The sequence below is a fragment of the Piliocolobus tephrosceles genome, chromosome 8 (assembly GCF_002776525.5).
Source record: "Piliocolobus tephrosceles isolate RC106 chromosome 8, ASM277652v3, whole genome shotgun sequence".
In the NCBI taxonomy this organism is placed as follows: Eukaryota; Metazoa; Chordata; class Mammalia; order Primates; family Cercopithecidae; genus Piliocolobus; species Piliocolobus tephrosceles.
Genome location: NC_045441.1, coordinates 83,450,124 through 83,471,627, shown reverse-complemented (window position 1 = coordinate 83,471,627; position 21,504 = coordinate 83,450,124). Strand labels below are relative to the sequence as shown.

Below are 21,504 nucleotides of genomic sequence, written 5' to 3'. Positions count from 1 at the left end.
GCACTCACTATATGCCAGACATACGGTGCTAAAGTCAGCCTTTCACGTGTTGTCATATTTAATCCTTAACACAACCTTAAGCTGGAGACACTGTTATCTTTCATTTTGTAGATAAGATGAAACACTCGAACTTTAACTTTACATTTTACAACATTACATGACAGAGTGCTGGGGCTTCATTCCAGGGCTTTCAAATTACAAAGCTCAAATGTGAAACTACTTCTCTGAAAATTGACTATTATTCCCTCTCTGTGCCACCATGAAAATTTTCACATTCTTTTATTACAGAATAATGGCATTTAAATTGTTGGTTCACATATCTGTTCTCCTTTCTTTGATTCCCCCAGCAACAGGATCAGTGTCTTCTTTATCTAAGTATTTGATAGCCCTAAGGTGCTGCAGGGTCTATGGGTTTAGAAGATACTCAATAAACTGTCCAACTGGTCATTCATTCGTTCAATCTCAGTTGATTAGAGTGGGTTAAAATGTAAATATTAAGTAAAAGTAAAATTTGGGTATATACATAATCAACAAAATTAAAAGATACATGTTATATGAAAACGTGTGCAACGTCATTGATCGTCAGAGAAATGCAAATCAAAACTACAATGAGATGTCATCTCACCCCAGCTAAAATGACTTGTATCCAAAAGACAGGGAACACGAAATGCTGGTGAGGATGTGGAGAAAAGGGCTCCCTTATACACTGTTGGTGGGAACGTAAATTAGTACATTCACTAAAAAGAAGAGTTTGGAGGTTCCTCAAAAAACTAACAGTTAGAGATCTATTCATATCTTCAGCAGTTAATATGTACGTGTAATTAACTGATATTCAGACCCAATTTTTTAGTAAGAAATTAATGGTAAAGACTTTTTTCCCTTTTTTTTTGTTTTGTATTTTTTGAGAGAGAGGATCTCACTCTGTCACTCAGGAAGGAGTGCAGTGGCACGATCATGGCTCATTGCAGCCTTGACTTCCCAGGACTCAGGTGATCCTTCCACCCGAGCCTCCTGAGTAGCTGGGACTACAGGTGCACCACTATACCTGGCTAGTTTTTTGATTTTTTTGTAGACAAAGGGTTTCAACATATTGCCCAGACTGGTCTCGGACACCTGGGCTCAAGCGATCTGCCCACTTTAGCCTCCCAAAATGCTAGGATTACAGGCATAAACCACTGTATGTGGCCTAATGGTAAAGACGCTAATTGGCAATTACAAAAAACTATAAAGACACTTTCTGAGAACCCAAAGACATAAAAAATGGGTAACACTTCAAAAGTGAAGCAAATACTTTTCAACAATTTTATCTCACATAAACTGCAAATAATGATATAATTTGAAAGCTCTTAGCTATCTTTCTTCATAGGAAGAAATAAAAATGTGTATTTGCTTCCCTTATCATTATGCACTTTTACTTATTTTATAATATACTAATTCTGTTCATAGGTATGAATATTAGAAACTAATTTATACATCAGGCAATAAGGCACAGTAGTATTATCATCTCATTCTTCCAGGCACATATAGTTAAGCAACCAATTTCTTGTTAGAAACATATAATGGAAACAAAACCCCGTAAAACTGACACAAGTCTATTTTAATCTTAGAATTTGAGTTCTTTAAAATAACAATAAAAAATCCTTCATATGTATATTAAGCCATTTAATTGAAATAGTGGGGTAATTTTCTGATATTCACATTATTATTGAAGAATATAAGTAGGGTTTCCATAATGCATACTAATAGAAGTTAATTAAATGATCAGGGTCTGGTTATCTGAATTGGCATTCAAGCGTTTATTGAAGTGTAGCTCATATTCTTCCTGAGGATATTAAGAGCAGCAGCAGAAGCCTGCTTAAGGACTTACCCTGGGCTTTGTCTTGCTAAGACATATTCTAGAGTATCTTCAGCCTACTGACTCCTTGTTGCAGAGACATTATGTATCAGCAGCTTAACTAATTGGACTAATATTCTTGAGGTCACCCAGGGACACTGGTCAGAATTCAAACCCTTTTATGTCCTTGTCACAAAGCTGGTCATCATAACTGCATTATAGAACGTGTCAGCCAACAGACTATATGCCAAACACAACTTAATTCAACAAACATTTATGGAGTTGCTGATTATTTTCTTATATCATTTATTGTATTTAATATTTGTGTGCTCATTCAGTTTACAAAATGCTGAGACCCAGAGGCTAAATAAACTACTCAAAGTCACAGTTAGCGAGTGGAAAATCTGAGATTTGAACGCAGATCATCAAATGTGAAACCTGGGATTCTTTCTGCTATGTGTGAGTAGGTTGCTTTGAAAAAATTCTCAGGTTACTCTTATTGACTTCAAGAGACAAATAACCCTACAACAATTTACCTGACTAAAGCAAAAAAGAATTAATTGATTGAGAAGACTCAGGGGTAGAAAATGTCTCCAGGCCTTGGCCAAGATGGGAAAGGAAATTGGGAGCTGAGGTGACTCATTGTTTACAGTCTATTTCCAATTAGCTCATCTCTGCTTCTTATGTTAGCTTCATAATTTGCTGCCTTACAAATGGGCTTTCTACACCCCTTTGTAAGTAGTAACTATTCCAGCTTGTGTGTGTGTGTGTGTGTGTTGTGTAATAGGGCAAGAAAGGGGAGAAAAAGAGATTGGGTTGGGGAGGAGAGGGTTACAGGGTCACACATCTGTATCTCACTCAGGGAGCTATGGAAAGAGACGCTCTGAGAAAAGTTCATGGGCAGCTCTATCAGAAAGAGATCAGAGGAGGGGCATTAATATTAATAGATATAATCTGCATTATTTACGCAAAGCCTTTCTTGTACAGCACTGGTAAACACTGATAGTTAAATCCCTGGTTCTTCCACTTGATTAGGAGCCATTTTATGAATTTTAATTGGTTTCTTTAGTTCAATATAGTTATATATACACATATATGTACATACATGCACATGTATTTATATACACTAGTATCTCCATCTCTCTATATTTCAAATATGCAAATATATGTAATTTTATTTACACAGGCATTTTATTTCCATTAATCAACTAGGAGTCTTCTTCATCAAAGAGATATTTTGATGCTTCTAGAAACACATAGTGGGAAAACATGGCCTTATTGTCATTTGTAAAGTAATTACTTATGTTTATGCAGCCATCACTTGGTTTAGCAGTATTAGCATTAGTATTAGCAGAAAGAACAAGGTCATGTCAGAAAAAAGAAACAGTGCTTCTGTGAGTAGAACTTGCTTAGCTGTGGTTTTCTAGCTCCTCTGATATGGTACAGTACTCTGTGTAAATATCTTTATGTCTCTGAGAAAAATAAAACTGCTTTCCATTTCTATTAAGATAATGTCATGATACTTCTTTATTCCACTTTAAATGTCTGCATAATCTGACCCCATACCTTGCTATCCAGCCTCATCTCTCATGATTCCCCTTTGTACTTGAGGTCCTGCCTTGTAGAAATTCTTTCAGTTCTCCCAACATGGTATGGATCTTCTTGCTTTCAGATTTTAGAATATCCCTCTGCTAGAATACATACATATATAGATATGTACATACAGTCTCCTCTGCCAGGAACACTCCCCTCCTACTCCTTGACTTTTAATTGGCTTACTTCTATTTAACTTTCAGAAATCTCTGTATCTTTGTTCTCTTAGAGGCATCCCCTGATCTTCTAAATTAGGTGAAGTTAGAAAACCATTGAAACTTGGACTTCCAGCATGACAACAGTTATTATAATTTTTTAACTTCTTTATATGTCTGGGGTGAAGGGAGAAAGATCCTGCATACTCTCTAAGGTAGAAATTATGCTTATTTTGCTTGTGATTGTACCCCTGCTGATGCTTGGCAACGTGCCTGACACCATTTTTCAGTTCATCCTTGCTGAATAACTAAATGCAGAGAGAAAATAAAATGTAATATTTGTCAGGTACTCCCAGTACCAATTGAGAGAAATAGTGGGCAAGCTATTTCAATATAATACCAAAGGACACCTTGGCACCTACTTTTTAATTGCAAATAGAGTAGATGCTATACCAGTGAATTTGGGGACGGCTATAGAGAGCCCTTTATGTGCTTGTGTCTTCCACAGTCCCTAGGATATGACTGTGCATATAATGGGCAATCAATAAATAATTCTTGGATTAATGTTTGAATGACTTTTATTTGATTAAGGAAAGAAATTAAGCTCAATAAGCACTGCTGATTTTTCTTCTCTTTACTAAATGCAGATATAAGATTAAGGGGAGATATCGGAGATTTCAGGCTAAGAATCATCTTTGGGGTAACTCCTCCTTTATTTTAATGTATCAAACTGCTTTTATTCTGTTTTCTTTCCTAGGAGTTGCTCACTTATATCAGAAAATACTGTTAGTACCTAGCTATTTCAACAAGGAATAAGACTTAATATAATTTATATGACCTACACCTCATCTGAAGATATCAATATGGAGATATCCAACCAGGAAGGAGCAATTTTTGTTTGATAAATCCAACAAAAATTATTTGATTTCCATTTCAATAATGAAAATATTGATAATGGCCTGTTTATAAGATTGCATAACACTTTTGATAAAAGTAAAATTAACCTTATGGAATAATTTTTACAGATATTTTAAATGATTCCTTTTTGTGATGAAGCACTAAAGATATAAATGAAAAAAAGGCCATGGCAACTGTTTACGAGTTGCTGGCAGGAAGATGAGTGTGCACACAAACATGGCAGCAGAGTTGCTACAATGCAGTTGAGTACCATGTCAAGTGAGGACAGAAAAAACCTTGAATTTGCCAGTCTTCACAGAGGACATAATTTGATTGATGAGCAGAATTTTGCTAAGAGAAGTGAGGAAAGGTGACAATGGCAAAGAGCATGGAAAAATTAGGGAAATGTTGGAGAACAAAGTGTGAGAAAAGAGAATGAGAAAGGAGAAAGAAACAAGAGAAAACCATAAGGTGAGTCTGGGGAGCAAAGTAAGCATGGATCAGATTTGCTTTTTATCCTGAAGGTGAAATGGAATCCATTGAAAAATTTTGATCAGGGGAATAACATTTATTGAGTGCTGACTATTCACAAATTACTGTGAATTTAACTGTTAACCAAATAGTGAACTCTGAATAAGTGTTTATGCACACTTCTTTAAAGATGTTCCTTCCCATTGAGTTTAAAGGCCTTATATTACTAGGAGTTTACATGTATATGTGAAAGATGAATCTGAGAATATTACTTAAAAGATGAGAATATTACTTAAAAATATTATGAATTTTATTACTTAGAAAATTGCTATTAATTTACTAAATCGTAAAATATAGATCCTGTTATCACTCTCATTGTGCAGATGAGGAAACTGGGGTACAGAAAGGTAAAGAAACAAATTACGCTTCTACAAAGTTGTAGAATCCGGTTTCAATTCAGCAATTTGACACCAGAATGGCTCTCTTGATTAAACCTTATGCAATACTGTCTTTATGTTTGAGAGAAACATGATATAACTGAGAAGAGAGAATAGGAAGAAGAAATTGGAGCAAGGAAAATGCCTAAGCAGGGCACAGAAACAAGATCAGACAATGGGAATACCCTGGAAAATAAATGAGGATTGAATTGATTGGCTGTCAATCATACAAAGAAATAAAGGAATCTAGGATAATTTTTGAATTTCTGACTTAGCAGCTGTGTGGAGAGTGGTTCATTTTATAGCAACAAGGAGGGGGTGGGGAGGGGTAGGTTGAAGGAGTAGTGGCAGCAGGGAATGATGCATTCATCTAGTGCATGTGGAGATGCAGATGCCTGAGGAGTTCCAGTGGGACTTCTTGAGAAGGCCCTGCATGAGGCCTGGAGGCCAGGTGGAATTTGGTGTAGTAGTGAAGAAAACACATAGAATTAAATCCAGACCCCCTAATTAAGCCTACAAGTCCCTACATAGTGTATCTCTGGCCACTCTCACCAACCTCCCTCCCCTCTTGCTTCCAGTACTCTGGTCTCTCTGGTATTCCTTCTGTCCTTCAACACACCAAGCTTGCTCCTTCCCCAGTGCCTTTGCACTTTTTCTGTCATATGGAATGTTCTGACCATTACCATCCCAGCTCTTTTCATTCAAATCTCAGTTTGAGAAGGCTTCACTGACCACCAAATGTAAACCAGACCCATTAGTCACTGTCAATATTATGACTTTTTTTAGAGCACATGAAATCATCTGAAATCATTTTCTCTATTTGTTTGTTTGTTTTCCTCTTCCAGAGTATATGCCCACTGGAAACACTGGCCTTGTTTTTTTTTTTACCATTGTATCTTCAGGGTGTAGGCAGCAATGCAGACAACATAGTTGTACAATACATATTTGTTAAATGAATTAGTGAAGATATAAATATGTATTTGAAGTCATTATCTCTTAGATGAGAGTTGAGGTCATGGCATTAATTAGAATGCATTAGAGAAGCATGCAACTAGAGTGATCAGGGAAAGAGAAGGATGCCTTGACAACACTATTACTCTCTTCATATCCTCTTTAAGGATAAACGGTAATCTTTTCAACTGAAAATATAGGTGAACTAATTCTATAAATATTCACATTCAGTTAAAAATGGTTTCTTTTCATTTGAAATTTGTAGCTACTTATGCTTAAATAAAATATATTTGTCTAAATTATATGGAAAATCTCTTTTAAGTTTCTATCTATATGGAAACATACTAGCGAAAGCATATTAATAAATCCAAAGTACAACCATTGTTAGAAATTAACAACAAAACAAATAACTAAAATAAAATGTATCGAACTTGGTCTTTCAAATAAATAAGAAAACACAGAGAACAGTAATAAGAACTAGTTTTTTTATATAGTAACTCAACATGAGGCCAGCCAATATAAAATTTTTCTCAGATACTCTAAACTGCCCATACCAATTAAAAATTCTAAACTGATGAGAAAAAGTGAGTAGACAGGCATAATTTGCTTAAAGTTACTTACTTGTAGAGGAATAAATGTTGGCATAATTAATGTGGTGAAGTTAATGATCACAAGACCCTAAATGGGAGAATACAGTTAACTTGCTTTTACTGTTACTGCTGTTACAGTTATACCGGTATACTGTTATACTTCCTTTTACCATTGGCAAAACACCTTTATGTGTTTAGGTCTCAGAATCTTTACCTGTGGAATAAGAGGAGTCAAACAGATATTTGAAAGGTGCTTCTTGGGTTCTCTCTGTATGCTCTTAAAATCTGTGCACTGTATTTACTACATACATCCTGTCCACAATCAGGAAATTTAAGTAACTGACCACAAGGGGGAGAACTTTAATTCTGCATTAAATTATTTAATACAATATGAAATGATTTGAAAGTACTTGGCTATGTGAGGTTGGTGATAGGCTGCTTCATTTCCACTTCCTTGTGGAAATTGGGACATTCAACTGCTAGTGATCGGTTTAACTTAATTGAAATGTGATTTTGTGTTTGTAGAGTTATGATACAGTCACTGGATGTCAAATTCTATTTGTATTAAGCAATGATGCTCCATGAAGGTATCCAGATGCCTTTTTTATTAAAGTGATGATAGTAGAATGTTAGAATTCACCCTGGAAGAGTTTTTCCTTTCAAATAATGTTGTTTAAGTTATTCTGCAAGAAATCTATTACCTTCTTGAATGTCAACTCTGAAACAAGGATAGGATCATCAACAGGGCAGTCTGTTGTCAAGTATTCATATAAAAAGAAAAGAATTAGAATGGTGCTAGCCACACCACTTGAATGTAATATGATCATTGGCTTTATATAAGTATATGTTATATGTCTGTTGTTACATGAATATTAAATATTATATGTTCACACTGTTAAATATTCATTTTTCTGTTTGGGTTAAATTATGTACTTTTTATTGTATTTAACATTTTATTTTAAGGCAATTATAGCTTTCTTTATTTTTAAAAATTTTTATTTTATTTTATTTTAAGTTCCGGATACATGTGCAGGATGTGCAAATTTGTTACATAGGTAAATGTATGCCATGGTGGTTTGCTGCACCTGTCTTCCCATCCCTTAGGTATCAAGCCCCACGTGCATTAGCTATTTACCCTGATGATCTCCTTCCCCTCGTACCCCTGACAGGCTGCAGTGTGTATTTCTCTCCCTGTGTCTATGTGTTCTCAATATTCAGCTCCCACTAATAAGTGAGAGAGAACATGAGATATTTGGTTTTCTGCTCCTGCATTAGTTTGCTAAGGATAATAGCCCTCTGTTCCATTCATGTCCTTGTAAAGGACATGATCTTGTTCCTTTTTATGTATAGTATATATTCATAGTATTCTATGGTATGTGTGTGTGTGTATATACACACACATATACATATATATACAAACACATATATACATATATATACACACACACACACACATATATATAACATTTTCTTCATCCAGTCTATGATTGATGGGCATTTGAGTTGATTCCATGTCTTTGCTATTGTAAATAGGGATGTGATGAACATATACATGCATGTATCTTCATTCCATTATTATTTCCATTAAGAATTACCTTATGAGTCACACTAAGGTTTAAAAGTTCACATTTTTAGATTTCATTAAGCTAAATTTGCAAGGCATGAAGATAAGATTTCTGGATTTTATCAAATATACCCAAACATACACAGCTAAATGAGACCAATTTAAAGACATTATATTAGTAACCTATATAAGTATCTCAATAACTCATTTGTTACTGAAAACAATTTGTGCTTCCCCTTAGAAGCATTGTCACTCTCTTTTTAATATGTTCAGTGACAGCAGTCCTGTCTTTGAGAGTGAGTATAGATTAAAAAAAAATTCTATATGGAGATCAAATCTTAAAGTTACTAATTAAGTTGGAGTGTAATGATAATTTGGAGATCAAAAATTAGATATAATTAAAATATTCGATCTCCCTTTGATTTATAAACCTCCTTTTATTAAACTGCCATTGAGTCACAAAATGTTTTCAGCTGGACAAATACAAATCTTCCAGAAGTGACTCCTATACGGGGTAAATTTATTTGAATAAATTCATTCTGATGTATTCACAAAAATGAACAAATAAATAAGTAACTGAAATTATTTCTAGTCACAATATGTTTATTTTCCAGTTATGTTCATAGTTGAGCCTTCACGGATTCTTTAAAATTACGATATACGAAGTAAATCAGCAATTTTATTGTTGACAGATATCCTATAACTTCTTCCAAAAATGATTAAGATTGTTAATAATTCTCTTTTTGGCTTAGTGAATTGGGTTTCTATTGGTATTTCTCACACCAAAAAGTATTATAGACCCATAAAAAAATCTATGCCAGGCAGTGTGGTGAATATATATCTTATTGCTACTTGCACATCCAGTGACTAGCACAGTGATTGGCCTACTAGTACATTTTTACCAGTAGCTATCCAATAAATTTTGGTACATAAATTAATGAATAATAAATGATACAAAGAGCTTATATACATGTATATTATTTTCCCGATTACATATGTATTATTTTTCCACAGTGCTGCATAATCATTCACCCAAACCTTAGTGGTTAAATAAACAATAAAACTAATGTTCATGGAACTCCAATTTGGGCAGGACTCAGTGGAAACAGCTTATCTCTTCTCCACACAATGTCAGCTGAGCTGGCTTGCTAGGTTTACTGGAGGCCTGGGATCTGGGGTCACATGTCTAGTGGATGATAGGGGCTGTTGGCTGCAACCTCAGCTCGGGATGTTGTCTGAAATTGCTGGATTTCTCACAGCATAGTGTTTGAATTCCAGGAGCTAGCATTCAAGTGAGCAAGGCAAAGCGCACAACATTTTTAGGACCTAGCCTTCGAGATCACACGGAATCATTTCTTTTGTATTTTATTGGTTGAAGCAGTCACTGAAGAGGTTTGCCTGCGTTCAAGGGGAGAGAGTTAGAAGCCACTACACAATGGGAGGAATATCAAGCTCATGTTTTAAGAAAGGCACGTGGGATTGGATATATTGCAGTAACCATTTCCGGAAAATACAATATGCCATAATTTCTTATTTATAAACATACAATTTTTTATCCAAAACCTAAACTTCTATTCACTAGCTAACTTTAGAAAATACTATTCCCAAACAAAATTCACCCTGCTAAAGAAATTCTATCTGATCCAATAAACATTTATTATCCATTATTCTCTTATATATGCTGGTCTTCTCTCCCAAACCACTTTCACATTCATTCTAATCCTGGACCAAGGAGTATATCTTTGTTAAACGTTTTCTCTATTCCTTTTTTGGCTGGGAAAATATTTACTTACGTTTCCAGTCAGTTTATCACCGATCATTTACTATTGATGGGCCCCTGTGTCTTTTTCACAGTTTAAAGAATAGATAGCATATTGCTGATCAATATTAGGTGTTTTTTTCTAAATTGATATAAATTTTGAAAGTTATATACTCTTTCTTAGCTAGAAGAATTCTCATTTTGTCTAAAACATTTTTTTTTCTATTACTAACTTGAAAGAAACTTCAAGTTCGGTTAAAAGTGAAAAACACCATTCTAATTAATGATGTATTACAAAATTTGGAAAATAGAATGGTCTTTCCTAAAATTTGATTCTGTTATATAACAATGATGCATCTCATTTTTGTGTATTATATACATGTTGTTTGTTACATAAAATTTGGTCAGTATTTTCATATGCAGAACAAAATTTTCTGCAAACGAAAAATTTGAGGTGCACAATGAGTTTGGTTTGGTCCCCAAATAAGCTAAAAATTAAATAAATAATAAAAATTAAAACTATGATATAAGTATTTTCTCCATTAACTCCAAAGTCTGTTTCATAAGATATTAAGGTAATTTGGGACATATATCATTGCAGTATTCAAAATGTTGATGTCAATTAATTGTTTAAATAAGCTAAAAACTTTTAAACAATGCAAAAAGTATTCATGGGATCAACTTGAAATTGGTCATATAGAAATTATATATACTTAGCTACTTTCTAGAAAGTGAATTGAGAAAATAACCAGATTTTTTATTTTACATAAAATCATTTAGAAGTAAGTTTTAATAGTGGGCAGATAATGTTTTCTGTGTACCCTGCCATATCCCTTAGCGCCTGGCAAATGTTTGTAACATAGAGGGATGTTTAATAAATGATGTTGCATGGAGTAGCACAATGCCATCTGATAATGTATTTTCTTGTCATTCCAAATAGCTATTGTTTTCTGTAGCTTTATAATGGTCTCAATGCTCTTGATTGTACAGGCCAGATATGTGGGCTTTGGAAATATTTTTGATAATTAGATTTTGCTTTCTGAATGCAGGAATTTTACAGTGATTATTTCTTCACTTGTGCTCTCAAAGCCCTTCCTATATACTGCTGCTATAATGATATATTATATTACATTACATATCATATCATAACTACTTCTACATGTACTTTCCTCTAACCTTAGGTTGCAAGCAACTCAAGGGTGGGATTTTTCTTCTCTATTTTGTACCCTCAGAACACTGTACTTCTGGTATGTAGTCATGATTATTTGTTAACTGTTGAGGGATTGGATGATAATCTGAATTTCATTTGTCTTTTTTCATCCATGTTTTTTGTTTTTGAAAAGTGTCAATTCATGAAAATAATGTTAATATTTGAGAACTTACGATAAACTTATTAAACCCATGTACCTAGTAAAATAATGTATTGAACACTAATATCACAACAAATAGATACATTTTTAAGTTTAGTTCAACATACTCTGTGAAGATAAATATATTACCTCCATGTATATTGCAATGTTCTGTTTCTTTTCTTTTAAAAGGGACAAGTAACTTTAAGAATGTTTTCTTCTTTACTTAAGTAGCACAAATTCCTTAAGAGACATGAGCACATTATCCCTCTCAATCCTAGAAACGTGAAGGAGCAGGCCATACCACCTCAGAATCCAGCATGATGTGTATAGGTCTATTATACATGTTTATAAATGTTGCTGGGTCCATGAATTCTTCGGATTTGCACAAGTACTTTATGATTTGTTCTGGGAGGAGTAGGTCAGGTGCAACTTGGTGTAAGTTATCGCCTGGTCCTTTAGTGCCTACTTTCATAGTCTTGCAAAGATAGAGTGACAGTTTATGAGTTTGTGTGAGAAAATCTGTGATGACCTCTTTTAGGGACTGTGATTGTGTCACATCATCGAGATACATTACTGGCACTTTTATCACTGAAACATGCCATTGCATAAAAAGCCTCATTGGAATGTTATGAGAAATGACTATAATTTTCATTTGTTGAATAAAAAATTCTGTTTCATCTTTGTCATGGTCAATATAATCTAAAAGCACTTGGTAGAGAGTGTCGCTGGAGGACTCGAGGATATGCAGAATGGAAGTAGGATAGATGAGCAGCAATCCTGTCACTGTTTCTCCCAGGTGATGTTTCAAAACTGACTGAAACACTTGTTCATAGTAGTCAGCAACATCTTTTCTTTCTGCCTTTGCTTGTATCTTGGCCACTAGAAACATCCTATGAAGAAGGAATTTCTTTAGGTGTAGTCGTTGTTTCTCCTCTTGAAAGTGCAGGTAATTGCTACGTGGGACTTGGAGCAAAAGATGAGGCCCCAGGGGCAAAGGCCTTTTGCTACCCTTCTGGTTACGGACCGAAAAGGACATGATGAGTCTTATTTATTTTACCAGATGATTCTAGTTTTTAGCTTTTCATGATATTTACGCTGTCAGGGTGCCTCTGTAGTGATGAACTCTTGTTTTCATTTCTTCTGACAAAAAAAAAAAAAAAAAAGAGTAAATCACAGTTTGTCAAATGTTACTAAATAGCAAAATCCCAATCTTTTGCCAGTTTTATCAGGAAACAATATCTTTGAAATGAAAGATAATGTTAAAACAATATTCAAACTATAGAGTTTTTGTGAAAGTTTACAATGAAAGAGCTAAATCATATCCTAGGAAAAAACTTTGTAAATGTCATGTAATGGTGATTACAGATTGTCCTTTATAAGACAAATTTTAAAAAATGGTATTTTTAATGGTAATTATTCCAATTTCTTTTATAAATCTAACTGGTCTATAACTCTTTTTTAAAAATCCAAGGCTTTCTAAGTCCTAATTAGCTATGTAACCTTTAGTCAGGACCCTAATAGTTAATAACGTTCCTTGATTAATAACAGTACACATTTCAAGGGAAAAGTTTTGGTTCTTTGTTTTTCCTCCTATCGACAAATCTCAGAAATGATTCTTTTTCCCCCCCTTTATTATTATTTTTTTTTTTTTCTTGTTGTTGTTGTTGTTAAGGGCTACATGAAAGTATTCTGCTACTTTAACTTACTTTGCTTACAAATCTCCTCAAATTGTTTTCCAGGTCAACTTACGATTTTTCTTTTTTTTCCTGTGCTTCTGTCACGTACCTGTCCTCCAGGCCCTGCTTGTCCTCCATCAGGCTCCCAACTGCCAGTTCTCTGGTGTTCTCAGCTGTCCTGTGTTCCGCCTTCCCTCGGGCATATGTGAGTCAGAATGTCAGCACCATTAAAGGACCAGAGCGCCAAGTTTCTTAATTTAATACGGGTATCTCGACAAACATTTCAAAGTCACTGCAGAGGAAGTGTGAATGGCTTATTCCTGAATGGTTTATTTTTAGACAGGTGCATTTGTAAGTCAGACAGATGGTGAGAATCTGGACATCTTTTTCCTTTCTTATTTTCTTTTTGATAAATAAAAATGTGGTTGTAGAACTCCTCTGTTCTACTTAGACACTAACTAAAGACTTAAGAACACGTATCTGAATCTATGTAATGGTGAATATGTGATGAGAAACTTCTATAGTAAGATTTGGCTTACTTAACTTAATGTGAATTTAAGAGCTGCACCTCTTAAAATTGTATCCGAAAAGATGCACCTCTTAAAAGTGTGTCTTAAGAGATGCATCTCTTAAAATTGCATCCACATGAGTTCTAAACAATAATTTTAAAACAAGTTTAGAAAACACGTTTATTCAATTTTTAACAAACCTAAGAGTAATTTTTTCCCTGAGGTCTGTACTATCCAAACTAATGATCTGATTTTAATGAAAATAAAATGATAAATTATCTAAGTAAATGAAGGTAGAGAGGTGACTTAATAATTATTTAATTGTGTAATACATAAAAATGGACTATTCTTCCTCATTGTGATTCACTTTGTCACTCCCTGAAGCAATACAATCTTTCCCAAGATGTAAACCATGGTGCCAAACCATGTCATTGTCCACTCTAGTTATTATCTCACTCTCATTCTTCTTAACAGCTTTGCTGGAGGAATGTGTCCATGTTGACCGGAGCCTTCATTATGGCTTTCTCTCTTCTCCTGGTTTCTATGATCCTGCACTTTCTTGGATTTCTTTCTAAATCTCTATATGTGGCCTCACCCAGTAATACCTTCCCACACCCAACTCTGGAAAATGCTGAGGATCTGCGCTCATGCCTGCTCTACTTCTTTGCCCAGTTAGCTCAGTACCATCTATATGTCTCTTTTGTGAGGGCAGGTAAGTGGTCCTTAAAGTCACTCTTGCCACTAGATTGCATGATTGAAATTGGAAAGTGATCATGGGACTTTCCTGCTGAGCTCAGCTGTGGACTAAAAATCTTTTACAATCTGAGGCTCAAGCTAGACACAACTAGTTGATTGGGGTTGAGAAAGAAGAAGAAACCGGGATCTCATTCTAGATTATTTTCGCACAGAAAATTCTCAAATTATTATCTCCAGTCACTTACTCACAACTCTTCTCTCCTTGGACGTAACTCTGTCTTTTCAAATTTAAAACGAAAACATTTAAACAATTATTTTCCTCATTGAACATGTTTTCCTTTACAAATACCCCACTTGTGTCTAAATTAACACTTTTTTTCCTCTCAGTTCCCAGGCCAAAATCCTTGGTATTATTTTTTCATGTTTCCCCTAAGTTATATACTCCAACTCTATTCTGTTACTAAGTCTTTTTACTCACTTTAATATGCCTTAAGAGTTCTTGATTTACACTATCTCTTTCATAGTCCTACTTCTTTATTTGGATTATAATAAGGGTCTCTATCCACAGTATTTCTAGATTTCTCCACCCCAAAAATTCAGCTAAGAGTGTGAAACCGTAAGCCCTTTGACACATCTACTTTATAGGGTTAAAAAGATTCTGATTTTACAAAGTCCTCCCTGCTTATTTCCCCTCCATAGAATCCTGGGAGGCAAAGCCTCTGCCTTCACCACGTCCAGAGGGACTTCCGGTATTTATTTCCAATTCCCATTGATGGATTAAGCCAGAGAGAACATGGGGACATGCAATGGTGTGATTTGTTACCTAACACAGCTACTGATGAAAGTCAGTAGGAGAATTTATGAGACACTGCCACCCAGGAGCCCCTTTTCAGTGCACAAACTCGAACTAGTCTTTTGTACACAGGTAAGATTCTTCCTCTTCATGACACTGTTTTCCTTACTGACAGCCCAATTTCTTCCCAAACATGGTCAAGAACTACCCCTCAACATAAGGCTAACCCCAGGATGTACTGTTCCACCTCAACTTTCTGTTGACTTCATTTACATATTTTTATTATAATTATGTTCTCAAAATATAAAGAATTGCCACAGCAAATGAGAGTGATGTAGTATAGAGTTTTGAACAAGATTGTTAACTCACCTGGTCTGATTCCCACTATCTTCTTGGATTCCCTGAATCTCAGAATAAATAATAAAAACTATTTCATAGTTCTGCTTGCTTTATCTTCTGGCTTTGCTCACTCTCCTCCAGATCTAGTTATTGTGCACTGCTTTCTCCAAATCTCTTTTTTAAGATTTCTATTTCCATGGGTATCACAACCTTGATGACTTCCCCCTTCTTCCAGATCATAGCTCCCCACTCTGATCAATACTGCCAACACAATATCTCTCTGATAATCACATGTGTCTTTCCACTTTTTGCTCCTATCAAAAGAAGCTTAGTGGTAACCTTTTCTTACCATGTGTGCTTTTTGTTTTCCTTCCATTTCACATATCTAGATTCCTCCAGTATAAACCTAATAGAAGAATGATATTTCATTCTTCTATGATTCTCCCCCAACTCTATAGAAAATCAACTAAGCTATCCTTTCTTCAAAAGAGTGATAATATCTTAACAAAGCCTAATTGTTGTTATCTCGAAAAACATATGAACTATCATTACTGTAAGTCAAAAAAGGCAAGTAGAGACAATGTTGTGTGGTTCAAACTAATACATTCAGAAGCAATAGTTTGCAATCTCCGTGGATAGTTTGACATCTGTATTCAATTTTCCCAAAGTAATTTTCCATTTTCAATGCTTTTTCTTTTTTTTTTTTCCTGTTGGGTTGCTTCCTCAAAATTTGAGCTTCATTGTCACATGGCTACCTGAAAAGTTTAAAGGCAATTTATTTCCTTATCATTCATCAGTCACACTGAACTGTCAAGGGTAAGTTCTGACTAGATAGAAGTAGAAGCAACATGCAATTCAGACAGTTTTTGAGTCATTGTCATGTGTAATTAGAATTGTATACTCTCTGCTCAATGGACATTCAGCATTTAAGTGCCCAGGTGCCACAATCCTTATGTGCCATCTATTAAGGGTAAGTTATTTACCCTCAGGTGGCAACTAAAGAGAACTCTTCTATCTGTCTATGTATCTGGATAAAGAAGCATTTGTGTTATTCTACCCAGAATGATCTGTTTAGAATAGCTATCCAAATTCAAGTTCAAACAACCGATAAGTCACAGAATCTTAACAGAAGCTTAGGATGCCAAGTCTTCTTTCAATTATTCTACTTACCTACCTTTTTAATTCAACTTATCTCACATTAATACATAGCATGTACTTGTAACTCGTGTCAAACAGTACACCTTACTATTACTGATATACTTTATGCCCTGGTTTCATTTTTCAGAACCAAATGCTTCTGAATAAACAAACTTATCATGTCCTTTTTGTTTTTGTAAGCCAGACAGAAAGGATTAAAACAACTAAATACTATTTATTATTCACCATGTGCCATGCACTAGATACTTTTACATACAGTAACCAGGCTACTTTTAACAGTAACCCTATATGATAGATAGAAACTTTTCTACAATTTATAGAGGAGTAAACTAAAATGTAGAGTAGTTACGTATTTTGCACACAACTAAAATCTTCTCTCAGCAGCCTCCATATTCTGTGTACCTGGGTAAAGAGGAGGTAAATTATCTACTATTTCTATCCATGACCATAGTGTAATTCTTCCCCTTGTCTATGAGATGAGATGATATCCAAACCAAAAGATAGCTTATGGTTTGGATAAAGTAAGTTTAAAGAAAAACTTCTACATTATAGCTAGGTTTCAGCAGCATTTATCTACTGTTATTATCTACTCATTTGTCTCAGATTTATTGATGCCTTTTGTGTGCCAGGCAATATCATTAGGCACTATAAGAAATATGAGTCTGAAAAATACCTACTTCCTAATTTCAGGAGCTTAGAGTCAGGTACAGGTGATGAAATGTACATGAATCTGAGATGTTCTTGAGACAGAACAGGGAAAAACAATAAATACCATGCAAATGATATTTAGTGCTTTAGAAACACCGATTTAGAAAGGGTGAATTTGGAGTTTTCTTAGAAACCTTAGTGAAAGAGTTCTCATTTGAGCATGGCCTTCAGAGAAACAGGATTGAGGGACAGCTTCATGAATTGGTCTCACATTCATTCCTTTAAAATGTGAGGTTGTGCATTTACTAAAGTTGATTTCCATCTGGGATACCAGACTTTAAACTCTCACCTGTGCTCGGGTCCTAGCAAAACAAAACACTCTAAATCATTTCCTTTCACTTTATGTCTTATATCAAAATGATCAGTCAAAGAGAACTAATCATCTAAATAAATGGCTTACAACTTGGGTAGAGCCTTTCACTAAGATCACATATAACAAGCTATTGAGTAGACAAAAAAAAAATACTTGATTTAGCAAAGCAAATCTGAGTGAGCTTAGTTATCAAATCACTAGGTATTTGAATATTTATTGAAAAAGATACTCCCCCTCCAAGAAAAAAAAAAGAAAAACAAAAACAAAAACCCAAACTAGATTACTTTCTCTTTCATTGACTCACTTCAATAGTATTATGGAACAGTGTTTGGTAATTACTTATCAAGGAGAGCGCAGGCTAGGAACATTTAGTTATTTGATTACAACATTTAACATAGTAATAATCTATCTACTATTTGTAGACAAATGTGCCAGACTCTATGGAAATATTCTTGTGAATCAGATATTCTATCTGCACATGAAAAATTTAATTCTGTTAGTGGATCTTAAGATCCCCACGACTATGTTAGTACAGGGCTGGATGGGCGTATATAAGAGTGCAAAGATATAAACAATGAAAGCACAAAATTCAGCAATATTTAAACCTGGCTGGAAGAATGAGCATTTAAACTGGGATTAAAAAGTAGATATGACGTGTGTGTGTGTGTGTGTGTGTGTGTGTGTGTGTGTTTAAAGCACAAAGAGCAGAGGGCATATGTTAAAGATAGGAAGTGTGGCACATCATTAAGAAAATGGAAAAAATGTGTTTTAGCTAAAGCACTAGTCCTCAAACCACAGAATCTGCAAATTTTGTTAAACTGAAGATTCCTGGTCTCTAGGCCTAAAATGTCTAATTAGTAGTCTTAAAGTGAGACCCAAAAATTTGTATTTTTGACCAGTAGTCTCCCAGTCTCTCTACATACCTCACTTTAAGAAAGAAGAGGCTAACTCACAGTGATTCAAACCATGACTGTCTATTAGAATAATCTAGTGGAGAGTTTCTTGTTTATTTAATTTTATGTTCATAGGTGTTTGGGGAACAGGTGGTGTTTGGTTACATGAGTAAGTTCTTTAGTGGTGATTTGCAAGATTTTGGTGCACCCACCCAGCACTCAAAAAGCCAGTTCCCAGTCTTACTTAATTAGTCTGGAATGGAACCCTGGTGTGTCTGTTTGGTAAAACCTCTCCAGGTGATTCTAAATGTAGCCAGGAGTGGAACTGCTAGAGGGTGAGTCATGGGGAAGAGAGGGGAAAAAAAAAGTAAGTTGGAACGAGTTTGTGGAGGACTTCGATGCCACGCTCAGAAGTTTCAATTTTACTCTGGGGATAGTAGAGAATCACAAGAATTTCTTGAGTACCCATAATCATAACTGTGTTAAGGAAGTTGCCGTGAAGTGCAGAGGAATTGGAGATGGGAAATACTAGAGGCACCCAGAGCCCTTTTAAGAACTCTGCAGTTGGCAAGTGAGCCCTCTTACCTTCTGCCGGCTTAACAATAAATTGTTTCAACTTTGCTGAAAACCAATTTGCAAATGTAAATCATAAGCTTAAAAATCTACTCTTTGACTAAGTAATGCCTCTTCTAGATCCCATGGTAAGTAAATAAAATTATGAGTTTCAAGTTGAGGCTAAATGAAGAAAAAAATTAAAAAAAGAAATAAAATTACTGACAAACATTTGAAATATAAGGATAGTTTTTATAGAAAAAAACTTAAAAAAAGAATATATGTATTAATGAACAACTACTATGATGCCCTTGAAATTAATTTTGAAGAATATTTCAAGGGAAGAAAAAATAGTTATTCACTGAAACGAATAGCATAATATAAAAAATTATAGATATTTAAAAATAAAATTGGGATCTGATATGGTTTGGCTGTGTGGCCCCACCCAAATCTCATCTCGAATTATAATCTCCACGTGTTGAGGGAGGGATCTGATGGGAGGTGATTGGATCATGAGGCAGTTTCCCTCCTGCAGCTGTCGTGATAGCACGGGAGTTCTCAGGAAATCTGACGGCTTTAAAAATGGCGGTATCTGCTGTCCTCTCTCCCTCCTGCCTCATATGAAGAAGCTCCTTGTTCCCCTTCACCTTCTGCCGTGACTGTAAATTTCCTGAGGCCTCCTCAATCATGCGGAACTGTGAGTCAATTAAACCTCTTTTGTTTATAAATTGCCCAGTCTCAGGTAGTACCTTTATAACAGTGCGAAAGTGAGCTACTAATGTCTTTGTTCAGGCACAACTGTTTTTGTTTATAAATCAGTAAAAGAAACTGGGTCCTAGAAGCTACAGTGGTCTAAGCAGCAGCAAGTTTATGCATTCATTTTTGTTTGTTTTTGTTAAAATATGTTAAAATTGTCACACTGCTGGCACACCTCATTTGCATGAAATTCTGTACCACACTTACTAATTGTAGTAAAGTTGCCCTCTATCTCTGGGACAAGACAAAAAAAAAAAAAAAAAAAAAAGCAACAAAACTACTCTGGAATGTAATTTTCTCTGCGATCTAACCAAACTCTGTTTAGTGGATTGGGAGAAGATTATAAACGAAAATAACATTTTGACGTTTGTCCTTCAACTTTAAGAAAATGGTTTGCCTATATAATTTTTGGTAATTTTTTAAAAGATAATATTTTCTACCCTCATATGGTCCTCAGATTTAAACCATAATGAACAGGGAAAAAAAGGAAAAGAATGCAACTGAGTGCTAAGGCAGAACATTGTGGCAGAAGAAATTAATGAAGGTGGAGTATATACTGAATATTAAGGACAGAGTTTCATACGGCCAACAAGATAACCATCTGTATTTTTTACATATGCAGGCAAAGTGGATTTTGCAATTGCCAATTACATTAAATGCACTAAATAAAGCTCCTAACATTGATATGATAAGGCACCACCTTAAGTTTTCCAGGCTGCAACCGTGCATAATTTTAAAATGGTTTTCTGAAAACCATTTTAAGTTTACATTGGATTCCCAGTCTTATTTTTAAAAAGTCATAGAAACAAGAAAAGAGAGAAATCTAGCCATGTTTTAAATGGTAGAATTTGGGACTGCTATTTGTTTTGTATTTTCCAAATTTTTCAAGTGTGTCTATGTTATTATGTTCAGAAAAAAATAACATTAAAAAATAAGGCTATCCCTTTGGTTTTGTGAATGATGATACATGTGTTGCTTTGTTTGTAAGTCTAGGATAGTCTAGCCTAAAAGCCTGCTATTGAGTAAAACTTGTAAAATGATGGATCATGAACCAAATTGAATGAAGAGAAACTTCACTCAGGGAAATCATGACCTACTAAGAGTCAAGATAGGAAAATATAAGGGTGTAAGACAGGGCAGTTACTAAGACACAGTCCAGGAATTTTAGTCCAGACACCTTGCATACTACCGAGTAAAAGGTGAGTTTTTAAAGAATTTGCTCCATTTGGATAGAGTCTGAACTAAGGCAGTTGCTAAGACTGAAAATGTGCGAGCCGTCACCAAGGTAGACAAGACTTGATCCACTGGATATGGGAGGTTAGGAATGCAAGGATTTAGAGATGACACTTCAGGTTTGAATATCAGCAACTGGGAAGACTAACATTTTTTCTTTAAATAAAGATGGAAGATACAGGAGGATGCCCAGATTTGGGAAGAAAAACAGTTGGTGTAGATTATCTTGAAGTGGAGTGGCCATGGAAATATCCAGGTATAAATGTAACTATGAA

At 34.9% G+C, this 21,504-nt stretch overlaps 2 protein-coding genes across 2 annotated transcripts in view; one reads left to right on the top strand and one right to left on the bottom strand.

Moving 5' to 3' along the window:
* The window catches only part of ZNF804B (zinc finger protein 804B), a 581,346-nt gene that overhangs the window by 19,947 nt on the left and 539,895 nt on the right, over positions 1-21,504 (top strand). The gene's annotated exons all lie outside the window — the stretch shown is intronic.
* On the bottom strand, positions 11,800-13,450 carry TEX47 (testis expressed 47). Its single transcript, XM_023226714.3, has 2 exons — positions 13,353-13,450; positions 11,800-12,743 (listed from the first exon to the last, which is right to left on the bottom strand). The coding sequence occupies exon 2, from the start codon at positions 12,637-12,639 to the stop codon at positions 11,878-11,880; it is 762 nt and encodes a 253-aa protein (XP_023082482.2). The 5' UTR covers positions 12,640-12,743; positions 13,353-13,450; the 3' UTR covers positions 11,800-11,877.

Bases quoted from the DNA above. Each gene is read 5' to 3' on its own strand.
- TEX47 (XM_023226714.3), bottom strand. From the start codon at position 12,639: ATGTCCTTTTCGGTCCGTAACCAGAAGGGTAGCAAAAGGCCTTTGCCC.